The 13,039-nt window shown below is 40.0% G+C and overlaps 1 protein-coding gene across 2 annotated transcripts; it reads left to right on the top strand.

Moving 5' to 3' along the window:
• Positions 1 to 841: 841 nt before the first annotated feature.
• On the top strand, positions 842 to 12,119 carry lhx3 (LIM homeobox 3). 2 transcript variants are annotated; one of them, XM_034709840.1, is made up of 6 exons: positions 842 to 1,104; positions 6,628 to 6,799; positions 6,921 to 7,123; positions 8,914 to 9,065; positions 10,139 to 10,310; positions 10,869 to 12,119. In XM_034709840.1, exons 1-6 carry the CDS (start codon positions 1,035 to 1,037, stop codon positions 11,300 to 11,302), a joined length of 1,203 nt encoding a protein of 400 aa, XP_034565731.1. In that variant the 5' UTR covers positions 842 to 1,034; the 3' UTR covers positions 11,303 to 12,119. The 2 variants fall into 2 exon arrangements, with proteins under 2 accessions (XP_034565731.1, XP_034565730.1); XM_034709839.1 differs by lacking the exon at positions 842 to 1,104 and adding an exon at positions 3,861 to 4,140.
• The last annotated feature ends 920 nt before the right edge of the window (positions 12,120 to 13,039 follow it).

Consider the following 13,039-nt stretch of genomic DNA (forward strand, 5'->3'; position numbering starts at 1 on the left):
TATAATCCCAACCCTTTTTCATACACATATACACATGCACATACATATACATACATACACACAAACATACACACACACATACACACATGCATACATACATACATACACACACACATACACACATACATAATAACATGTTACAAAGTTATGAAGGCCTTTTTGAAAAAGAAAGTTTTAAGAAGTGATTTAAAATTAAGAACAGAAGTAGCACGCTTTAAAATATTATTCTTTTAACATATTTTTTGCTTGTCTTATTTATAATTTCGACTATATATTTCTAAGACTTGTAAATGTGTTGAAATTTAAACTTTTAACGATACACCTGTTATATTTAAGCATTGATCACCCGTAGCTCTATATAAGCTAACATAACGGTATGTACGCTCTGTCCACTTGTATGATTAATGCGATGCGGTCTATTTTTAACCAAACAAAAGAGAGACGCAGCGATGGAAACGCACGACAACAATGTCCAGAGCAATGCCAAATTGCTCCATTGTGCGCCTTGAAAGACAGACACGTGCACCACAACAGAGATAACCAGAAAGAGGGGAGGGTAAGTGTGTGTACCAGTGTGTATATGTGTATGTGTGTGTGGGCGCTTAAAGAAAGCCACGGGGTATACAGGAGCAGCACACACGCCTCCTGCCCCCGCTTAGAGAAACTCCCCCTTCAGCACCCTGGACAGAGACACCGCTGATGACCGCACATCACTTCAGTTTCAAGTGAAGCCGCAGCTCACACAAGTCGAGCTCCTCAACACGGAATCTAAGAGCAACTTGATGCATATTCAAACTTTCTGTCCTCGGTGGCTGACGACAGGAGAGAGGTCTGGGGGCTTTCTTTTCAACTATTTTCTAAAGTCAAGCTTCAGTCAATGTGGACAGGATAAGATCTCCGGGGAAGTTCCAGTCTGAACACTTCATCCAAAGCCTGTATAGCAGCCTACTTTATTTAGCTATAGGCTCTATGTTATTTAGACTTTAAGGAGGTCGCTGCTTTCTTCCTGTTGGATCATCGAGAAAAGCTCCAAAATGTTGCTTGAGCACCCGGGGTCAAGCTGTCAAAACACCGGAAATTTCTCCCGTTACAGTTCGGGTCAAGGTAAGAACAAAATAATTGCACTTTTTAATGAATTTAAAGTTGGGTTGTCGGTGCTTTTATTGGTGTCCTGGGATGCGATAATGACGTACAATTAGGCGTGAAATGGAGGATAATAAAGTGAGCTAAATCAGCACAGCAGGACCCAAGGCGTCATTTGTGAACTGTGACAAGCGTGCAATTGAGTTAAAGTGTTCTTATGTTGATTGTTAATTTTGAGAAGCAATCTCGACTTATTTTGAGGATGCATACTTTAGTGCGTCACGTTTGATCTCTTTTTTTCTTGATTCAGATGCATCCAAATATAGCCCTACAATTTAAGACGTTAGAATTAAGATGCAACAGTTGCAGAAACGCCTCCATCATTATTCACCAGTTCATGCTGGTGAACACAGACTGTTTAGAGGCGCTTCTCCTGCGTTGTTGCGTGCGGGAGACGTTATGAATCTGTAATGAGTCTTCATTGTTGGAGAATCACTCGAACAGATGTTATGCGCGTGCTGTCATTTCACACCGCCGCCCGCGGTTGTAACGGGAGCGGATACGGAGCAAGCACAGTGTGGGCTCCTCTGTGTGTGTGTGTGTGTGTGTGTGTGTGTGTGTGTGTGTGTGTGTGTGTGTGTGTGTGTGTGTGTGTGCATGACAGACTGCCAGTAGGCTCCGAGCTGCTTCCACCCGCTGCCCACCGACTCAAAAAATGCTCAACAGGTGTCACATTCCTGCCCTGACAGGTGGGACACCTGAGTTTAAAGTGGAGGTGGTGATGGAGGTGGGTTGGTGACGCATGTTTTATGAGTTCGGCCTGTTCCTGCGATAATGTTTTGTGTTCTTGTGATCATATCAATGTTTTACTCAAAACAATCAATATTATTTGGATGAAATAAATATTGCATTCATGGATAATTTAAAAAAGACATATATTGGAGCAGGTGATTTTAACCAAATTTAATAATACAAATTGGCGCATGAACGGCACAAAAAAAAGCAAAATTAATCTATTATCTCTGAATTCATCTGACCCCACTGACCATTCCTCTGATGGTCATTTCATCGCTTTGTTATCACATTACAGTCGGGCCCAACCTCCTCAAAAGTGAGCGATCAATACAACATCAAAATTATTATAAGGCTGAAAGGTAAGAGGAGCACCCATGAACCCCTCAGCTTTCTCCAAAAAGAAAAAAAACATTTCATATACTTGTGGAAATCCAAGCAAATAGGACATTGATTTTAGATTCATCAGCGGCGCGCGCGGCTGTGGCACTCCCCGTGATTTCCCCAGGCGCTCTTTTGTGCCAAAGATCAGTGTCAATAAAATTCATTGGGGTGTTGGCCCGATCAACATGTTATTGAACAGCCAATCTCTCCCCTAAATAAACACTTGTCTTTGAGCACTCAACGCACGAGATCAAGACTGTGTTTGTGAACACGGTATTTAAAATCCCGTACTGGAAATCTGGTTGGATACAAAGCTGGTAGCACACACCCAGCAAGTTTATCAGACTACCAAAGATGCATTTTTGTTGACTTGAAAAATAATTATTTGACTAACATTCCAGTGATCAATAGTTCTGTGATATTTATTTATTTATTTAAGGTTGAAAATTTGTTGCATTTGTTTGTAAAAGTAGTAATTATCCGAAAACCATTTGTAGAGGATTTTTCACTGCTCTATATGCTGATGAAAAACTCATACATTTAATTCATAGTCTCTCCAAGACAAGATTGTAGTGTTCCATAGGGTCCAGTTTACTTTACGCATGGGAGCACTGGAATCTAAATTATGGTGGGGAAGATAGCTATAGCAAAATCTCGCGAGAAAAATGCTTGGGTCGATTTACATAAATCACCAATATTGCTGGCCAGGCGTTTTTTGTTTGTTTATTTGTTTGTTTTTTTGATTTGTTTTTCAAGGCAATATGAGGTATTTCCTTTTTGTGACCTTTTGAGGTTGTTTTCTTTTCTCTTCAAGTGTTACAATGTTACAATGTTACAATGTTACAACAATGTTACAATGTCATTTAGCAGACGCTTTTATCCAAAGCGACGTGCATACGAGAACAAGAACACAAGCAAAGATCTAGACAAGAGGAAACAAGATCAGTAAGAGTAACAAAGTGCTTCAAGTCAATTTGGGTGCAGGTACTGCCAAGCTGTGTAAAGGCAATGCACAAAACTAAGTAAGGAATTGTATTTATTATTATTATTATTATTATTTTTTATATTTTATATTTATTTTTTAATATATAATAGAATAAGGAACATCTACATACAATGAAGCAACCAAACCAAACCAAAGTGCTCATTAAGCCAGCTATCAACTTGGCATTTTTAATGTTTCATTCAATACTTTTCCACAAAAACGATTGCCCTTTGTGACACTGTCAAACTTGAGTATTGCGCCCTATACACGAAAAGAAACATTATGGAAATAAATGCTCCTTTATGCCAGCTGCTGCAGCAAGAACACGTGCCATTTTTTCGTTTTTTCCTCATGTTTGAACATGATCCAAATAAGAAACTAAAAGATTCCACTAATTTATTAAAGTACAGAACGAAATCATCTGAACATAACAAAAGCTTTTTTATGGATGTTGTTTTTTAGTGTAGCTGGCCTCTGAGTATTAACATTTGGTTCCCACACCACTCTGAAACACCATTGGCCTCCTCCCTCAGCCCCTCTCCATCTTCTTCCGGGTTTGGTCGCCGCTCCGTAGGTGATGTTAATCTATCTCCCTGTCGCCCAGGAAACGGCGCAGCGTAATCCTGCACAGGCTTCAACACACAGCACACACCAAACTCCAGCACCGTAGCACAGTCGCGCGCTTGTGTCTGCATTAGGACTCGTGCTACATAAAATTCGACAACACCTGCTCGGTTTACGCTCGTGCTTGGTTGAAATTAGGCTAGGGTTGCATTAATGTGAGCTTAAAACATGAGCAATGGATGGACAGGGTGAACAAAACTCTCCAAGAGAGGCTCCAAATAAGACGGAGATGCTGCTGGCTCTGCTGTCGCACAGTGAGGAGCTACGGAAAGGTAACCTGAAGCCGAATATTTTTTAGATGTAGTCGCTTTAAGACTTTTCAATACCACTGATTATTTTGTGAGCATGTAATAATACCCTTTAAAACTGCTTGAATGGGCCTTTATTTTTGGCTGTAGACTTCCTTTCAGTACTTTCTTATTTATAGGTGCTATAATAACTGGTAGCAATATGAATGAGTGATGCAACAGCTGTGCATTCGTTTCCTTTCTGCACATTTTACAGCTGTTGAACCAGACAACAAGTGCCATTTTTGTTGCACCACATCTCGGCAATAATGCAACTTTTACGCATAAGGCTTTAAACGTTTGATTTATCAGGAACATTATATTGGTACATTTTATATTGTCTGCAGTGTTCCAGCTGATAAATCAAATGGTTCCCCTGCTATTTTTTCATTTTAAATTGGTTTTACGCAGTTCGATTCAAACATAAACCCCTTCAGATTTAGTCTCACAGTTTATTTTTGTCATGCTTCCACATTTTATGCACGCCTCATCCGTCTGTAACTGTTATGAGAATGGCGTGCAATATATGCAACCTCAGCTGTTCAAATTATATATTTCAAACTCACATTAGTGGTTTGTTTTGGGATTCGCAGGCTTCTATATTCTTATATCCCAAGTGCTGACCACAATGTGAGCAAACAGCTCACTGGTTTGTACCGTGAGACTAATAGGCCTCAGTTCTCTACTTTTACAGAGCGCGTTGAATAAAAGATGACCTGTATACACCTGTTCCTGACGTGGCAGGGCCCACCACACTTGTGCTGGTGATGCTAGAAGAAAACGTTCATGAAACTTGCATGAATGTCCACAGCAGAACAAAAGGAACGCGAGTCCTTGCACGGATGGAATATGAAGTGGTTGAGTTGAGCCTCTTTTAATTAGTAATAAAGAGGCCTGGTAGCGTCTTACCTGGCATTTGAGTTGTCCTCATTTGTACTTTGGTTGCTTTTGTGCTTTTAATAATAGGCTATTAAGAAGTGTCAGAAAGCTGTGGTCTGATGAGTCTCTGCTGCTGTAGGGGACATTGTTAAAATACCTCAAAAGGGCTTTTTTAATGTCACTTGGCCTACTGTCCGCCTGTCCGTCATGAATTAATTTTACGTGCGCGTGGTGTCTTGATAACTAAATAATCGCCTGCTGACCTGTCGTTGTGTTTTAATCGACTACTCGATTACTCAACGAATTCCCAAGATGTTGATCTAGATTGCGTCATTTAGTAAATAAGCCTCTGGAGATTTTTATTTTGTTTATTTAATTTTAGATTTTTATGTATAAGTCTGAACTGTCCATTTTTATCATGAATATCTTAAATAATTTTGTCGTATTTATGTTGCCACATTTTTTATGTTTTAGGAATTTATCAAGGCTAATAGGCCAACACATTAATTATCTACCAATACACCATCAGGTTTGAGACTTTTACATTAAAACTTTATTTTATTTCAACTATCCATCGTTTGATATTTAAGTGTAAATACACTCATGATTTAAAGTCACGTTTAACATTTAATATGACCGTTAAATAAGCTACAGGCCTTGAGAAGAATTGAGCTTCTTTCATTGGAGTCCAGTCCCTAACACGAGACTCTCCAATTCACACAAAAGTCAAGGAATACCTCCTGCATGTACGATAATGTCTATATAGCCTACATTTGAACAGGCCATTTTGTGACACAGTGACTCAGTTTTGTAGGCTATTTTTTTTTATTCCTCCACATTAGACTGAAGGCTTCCCTTTTATTCCAACATACATGTTGAGGACAGACGCAGCAGGGGCACACTCACAATACACCGTCATGTCTTAATCATACAGTTTATGTTTTATTAAATGTTTAATTTTATTCGTTTCACATTATTTTGTATTTTTGTTCTACAGAGAATCGTATTTTTGGGAGATGTGGCAAAGGCTAATATTGTGCGTCACTAACGCCACATCTTTTCATCAATAATGTGTTGTTTCAGCAAGAAGGACAACTGCATTAGGCACAGTTTGATCTGATTTCAGTTAAATCTTGGCCTGATTGAGGAAAAAATATTTTGTTATATTAAGACTCATGTCAGTTTGGTTTTAAATATGTGCAAAGAAATAGAGGGATGAAATGAAATAGGCCAGAAGATAAGATAATTTGTTCCTCTGCTTAAAGCTGTTTTTAAAATAGTTATACAAATTAAAAAACAAATTCACAAGAAAGATATCTAAAAAAATAAATAAAAAAAAAGAGCCTATTATAAGAAAACAGTGAAATACTTAAAATAATATTCTCTGGAGTAATACATTAATATGTTTTCCGAAAAAAAATAACCACAACGCTGTAGGTCTGTCAAAGTTCCCTTCTTTACAACGATGGTGTTCAATGTTTCCTTCCAAAGCCTCGTGCACATGTTATGCACACATGCATGTTGTCTATCCGTATTTGTAATAGTTCAAATTCTGAGTTGACTAAAGTGTTTCCCCCCCCTTGTGCCCTGCAGATATCCCAGTGTGTGCGGGCTGTAACCAGCACATCGTGGACCGGTTCATCCTCAAAGTGTTGGACCGTCACTGGCACAGCAAGTGTCTGAAGTGCAGCGACTGTCAGGCTCAGCTGGCAGAGAAATGCTTCAGCAGAGGAGACAGCGTCTACTGCAAGGACGACTTCTTCAAGTGAGCATCACCCCTATTTATGACGTTTAACAGCTTATATGTGTCTCTGAAATAATATCTACATTTCACCGAGACAAAAGGAGTCATTATGTATTGATGAAACTGTCTAATTTCCCAAAAGGAGATTCGGGACCAAGTGCGCAGCGTGTCAGCAGGGGATCCCGCCCACACAGGTGGTGAGGAGGGCGCAAGACTTCGTCTATCACCTGCACTGCTTCGCCTGCATCGTGTGTAAGAGGCAGCTGGCCACAGGAGACGAGTATTATCTGATGGAGGACAGCAGGCTGGTGTGTAAAGCAGACTACGAGACCGCCAAGCAGAGAGGTGAGAAACGAAATATCACTTTCTCTTTTTTTTTTTTTTTGTTGTTCATATGATGGAGTCATTTGCTGCTCTTACTTGGTAAAATACGATGCGTTGTCTGCAGAGTTGTTTTTAAGTAGGGGCTTTTATTTTGACGCGACAATGAGGTCACCCATAAACTCTGACCCACCTAGCGCTAATTGCGTCGTTTCCCGCAAACCAATCGATAGCAAACTGTATAAAGTGCAGGCCTGCAGCCTCAAGCACACGTGCACTGTGCTGCTACTTGTGTGTGTGCAGAGACACAGGAAGAGAGAGAGTGAGAGAGGGATATGTGTGTGTGTATGAGAGAGGGCAATAGAGAGAAAGATTATGGTGCAAAAGATTGCATCAGGCCATTTTGGAAAGATGAGTTGTATTATATCTCAGCTCAGACATAACGCTCTTCAAATGTTTTAAAATGAAATGGGATGTCTTCTAGAAACTCTGTTGATTTGTATTCCTGTGTATTACTTACAGCAATTAATTCTGAGCATAAAATTATTCCTTAAATTGTTGTTCAACAATTTGCATTATTACAATTCCCACAGACTGTTGCTTTCCTAAAGAACATATTAGTAAATCCTAAATCTGATTTTCTATAAATGATTCTCACATTGTTAATGGTAACTATTAATCTATACACCTTTAAGGAATTTGCAACTAATAAGAAAAAATATGAATAAAGGAGGAAAAAAATCTGCAATTTGGATAGAAAATAAAAATGCAGTATTGTACATTTTCTAAATGGGGATTTGCTACAAACAAGGTTAAGATAACTAAAAATATAATTGCAGAAATATATGATTCTGTACCTCTAGTACATTAATAGTTTAGATGCAAGGAGCAATAAATAATCATATAGTCTTTTACATTCATACCTTTTACCAGTTAAAGCATGTCTACTGTTGTGAAATGCTTTATTTAAAGCACTGAAGTAGTGTATTATAAAATGTGCAATCAGGAAATAATAAAAAAAGCATTTCAAATCGTCCACCTACTTTATTTATATTACCCAGAAACCCTGGCATTAGATACCCTCATAATACCAACAGACACCACATAAACTCCACCGGATCTCCCAGCATGCTCTGCTCCTGCCAGGGCAGACTGTGCATGGTCGAGTTTTATCTCCCCATCTGTTTGTTTGAATTTACTACCCCACACCAAGTGTGGATTTATGCAGCAAGTTTTCACTAAAAACACACACGTTTATTTTGCTAATGAGAGGGCGCAATTACTTGGGCGGCGTCCATTTGGATGATAGTTTAGTATTTGCTGTGCTGGCCAACAGATGCGCTGACATGATGCAATTATGCACAGGTTGCTGGTCTTTAGTTTATGGGCGAAGGAGAAGTTATCCATTTATGTTGAATTAGAAAGTTGTATGTTTAATGGAATTAGGTGCTTGGGTCACATCTTTTCATGATTCAGACCCAAAATATGTGCATGCAGTGATAAACAGGGGCTATTTATGGGGTGATCCTTCACTCGTATGATAGTAATATTTTCATGATATTATTGTTTGTATATGTATAAAAGCATTTGACACAGCAATACATCACCAATACACAAACACTGATCACATTCAGACTGTGACAGTCTGTATTTTATATATGTTAACTGTCTATTTGTCTGATTTCTGATTTTGCAAAACTCTTTGACCCTACCTCATAATTAAGACCCAGAACATTCAAAGAAACCACTTTTTTTTTTTGCTGGAGTAACTTTCCAGCATTTGCTTACATTTTTTAAATTTCTCTATTCTCCAGAGGCGGACTCGACTGCAAAAAGGCCAAGAACAACCATCACAGCTAAACAGCTGGAAACGCTGAAGAACGCATATAATAACTCTCCCAAACCGGCCCGCCACGTCCGAGAACAGCTCTCATCAGAGACAGGCCTGGATATGCGGGTTGTTCAGGTAAAGTATATTATTATCCATTAAGGGCTATTCCATTAGTGGACTATTGTGGCTGAACTGGCACGAGCCCACTGTAGAAAGAAGTGTGTGAGTGTGTGTTGGGCTGGAATTTACGGCGAGATGGAGTAAAATGAAGTCCACATGAAAGTCAGCACGGTTTAAGTGCGAGCTCGTTAACAATGCTAAGAGGGGCCCCTCGCATATTGTCTGCGGCCGAGGAGCCGCGCGCTGGATGCTGAGGGTGTTGGGTGCTGGTGGTCATATATATTGTTTTATTTGCAAGGACAAAAGTAGAGACGGAAGCCACTAAAATGCTTCTCATTATTCAGAGAAAGGGACGGGGTGAAGAGGGTTCACTCAGGGCGGAATATCATTAAGGAGAATGTAAAACTGCTTCTTGTGCTTGTAGGGGATGAATTAATGTATGAGTATGATGGAATTATTAAAAACAGGGCATTTATTTATCTGCATCTGCAAGCAGAGAGGTTATAAACAGTTTATGTTTATGGCTTTGTATTGTGTTTGTGTTTAAGTGCAAACCTAAATTTATAGATCCGATCAAAAGTTGGTGGAGAAATTTGAATAATTTAAAGCCGAAACACACTAACCTGTCTGCTCCTTGGGGTGAGGACAACTTGTAGCTGTCAGGAAGTTAATTAAATGTGAGATAAATCAGGTGCAAGGGACGCTGGTCCCAGGATTACAGGTCAGTGTCACTGTTTAAGTGTCTTACTTAGAGTAAGCTGTGACCAGACAGTCCTTGAAAATTAATTTAGTTTTAATCCTTAAAAGTGTAATATGTGCAGCAAGGAAAAAGCAGAGGGTGTTGGATGAAGAGGACTTTGACTGGGGTGTATGATGGCTTTAAAACGTAATGAGGTACTTGTGTAGTTATGCTCCTTGAGATTAAGAGGGTTACATAAATTAGGTGGCTTGCTTTTAATTTCAAATGAGTCTTTATCTGTATTTAATAAAATTAAGAAACAAAGTATTGTGCTTGTAAGTGCTGTTTCAGACAATGTGCTATACATCAGAATTATTTTATTAAGACGTCTTTTCTCCCGACCCTCCAGGTTTGGTTCCAGAACAGGCGAGCTAAAGAGAAAAGGCTGAAGAAAGACGCCGGGCGGCAGAGGTGGGGGCAGTACTTCCGCAACATGAAAAGGTCGCGGGGAAGCTCCAAGTCTGACAAGGATAGCATCCAGGAGGAGGGCATGGACAGTGACGCTGAAGTGTCTTTTACAGGTAGAGGCCAGCACACAACATGAAGACAGTATATGCATGAACAACAGCTCTTGTTCAGTCAAGGGTCCCAGTGAGCCTTAACAGACAATTGGACACCATGCACAACACAAGGGCCCTGACAAAAGCAGAAAAATGCAATTCAGCCTTCATTTATTTTACTGATTATACTTGTGCTTCTCTTCCATAAATACGACTGTCATGCCAGTACATATAATTCAGAACAAATAGTGTTTGTGTTAGTGTTTGCCATTCTGGAAAATTACAGTTTAACAGGGGTGGATCCAGAGTCTAATCGGCCACCCAAGTGGCCAGGACTAGACCAGTAGTTTGGGCTGTGTTTCGACGGACAGCTAGTAGCTCTCTTGGGAATTTAAATTGTGACTTCCCACATACGTCTTTATAAGTCCTGAAAGATTTAAGCTAAGAAGATTGAAATGCTGCCAATCTGTAACCCTAACCCAGTTTGGTCATCCCGTTTAAAAAAGAAGTCTGCCTCCGCTCCTGCAGTTTAATCAGACTAACGATTAACATCTTTGTCTTTTTGTGTTTGTTCCTCAGATGAACCACCCATGTCAGAGCTCGGCCTCACAAACGGCATCTACAGCAGCCTGAGCGAGTCTTCTCCAACCATGGGGAGCCGCCAGGGGGGCAACAATCACGGCTCCTTCCCCTTGGAGCATGGCGTCCTGCCTTCTCAGGACCAGTTCCACGACATCCGATCCAACAGTCCCTACGGCCTCCCTCAGTCGCCGGGGTCCCTGCAGGCGCTACCCAGACACCAACCTCTTATCTCAAGTCTGGTCTACCCTGACTCTGGCCTGTCAGTCATGACCCAGGGTGGCGGGCCTGGGATGAACCCCACCGTGAGAGTCTCTATGGGGGCTGCTAATGGCCCCAGCTCTGACCTGTCCACCGGAAGCAGTGGAGGATACCCAGACTTTCCTGCCAGTCCTGCATCCTGGTTGGATGAAGTTGACCATGGGCAGTTTTAACCAGTCATTGCTCAGACATCAGACTTTTTTTGTTCATTTTCTGTGTCTTCTTTTGGAATTTAGGACTTGAAAATAGTCAAACTGGCCAATAATAGTGTAACGGACAAGCTGTACCTTGAAACTCACCAATACCTGATTAAAAGGTCCAATATTTATCTGTGATGGACAAACGCAACATCCTTCACTTAAAGCACTTGGCCTGATAATCGACCTTCAGTAGTAAAACTGTATTCAAAGCAAGAAATCTGTGAAAAAAGTGACATTATAAACGCTCTTTCAGGACATTGCAGAGACTGACAGAGACTCAGACAGTTTGGAACAAGATTTTTTGGAATTTTCACCAAATCCTGCCCTTTATTCTCATGATCTTTTTTTCTACACTGTGTTCAGGTGCATAATTGAGTTCTCACAATGTCTGGTTGTTGCCAAATGTCTATATATAAATATAAATATAATGGTTTATCATTGTGGAGACTTTATTTTTATACAAGCCCCTTCTTGGACAGAAAGAAGAAACCCAGATACGAGGACTTTGTACATTCTTAAACAGGGATATAGGCATAAACATAGATGTTGTCTTAAATGGTACCTAGGGGTCCAATTACTTCTATGCATTTGTGTGTTTCTCAGATGTATCTCGTTCGTTTTGTTCTGCCTAAAAAACAACAACCCCAGAGGAAGAAAAAGCTGTAGCATTTGGGGTGTGATGTATATGTTTGTTTATGTGGAGATGTTTTATGTCTTATTTATTCCTTCTGGTAATGATGATTCCTGATGAAATGACAGGACTTTAATAAATTTGTCACCTAAATCAAGACAGGAGTTCATTGCTTTTTGGTTGGACTACAAAATAACATATAAGATTAAAGAAACCATGAGTGGTCTTAACCATTCATTCATATTTTAAATTAGTTTAGCGCCAAGTGATAACAAAAGTTATCTAATGACGCTTCACACAAAGACTGGTCAAGATTGTACTCTTTTTTTTTTTTTTTTTTTTTTGATACTTACAGAGGCTTGACATCAGTTTACCAATGACCAAGCACTACCAAGAAAATCTCCCTTTTAACACACATACAATTAGCACAGAACTGGACTCATTGGTGAACAGTCTTCTGCCGCAACTGCATGGGTGGAGAAAGTGGGATAGAGGAGATGCAGAGAGTAAGAAGAGAACCGGATGGTTGGGAGACGGCAACCAATAAGAGAGACTTGTAGTAGCGATGCCAGAATAATGGTGGAACTTTGTCTAATATTGACAACAAAAACAATCATAATGAAAATGTTAGTATAAGTCAGTAAAGGTAGTTAGAGTCACAGGTGATGATCCACGGAAACCTGTTAGACAAAAGAAACAAAAATATTGGGAAAGATTCAAAAACAGTCATCGTGGAACCCATGGGCAATAATCATCTAGCATTTTGTGTTTGCTGTGCGAGTTCCACCTGCTTTTGTTCTCCACATTAACTGTTGTTCCTACATAAACCAAAGCCTGTTGTAACGTGACCAGTCAATTGTACTCAGACTCCAAATGTACCAGACAGGAGGAAGAGACAGGAGCTCTGTGAGTCAAGATCCCAGGCAGTCTAAGCCTATAGCAGCATAACTAGGAACTGGTCTAAGCCTGAGTCATCCCTAATAATATGCTATGATAAAAAAGAGTTTTGTTTTACGACTAGAGGATATGTCTGCCTCACAGACTCAAACCGATACATGATTTTAGCAAGGAGGGGCCTG

Source organism: Notolabrus celidotus, chromosome 19, assembly GCF_009762535.1.
Source record: "Notolabrus celidotus isolate fNotCel1 chromosome 19, fNotCel1.pri, whole genome shotgun sequence".
Classification (NCBI taxonomy): domain Eukaryota; kingdom Metazoa; phylum Chordata; class Actinopteri; order Labriformes; family Labridae; genus Notolabrus; species Notolabrus celidotus.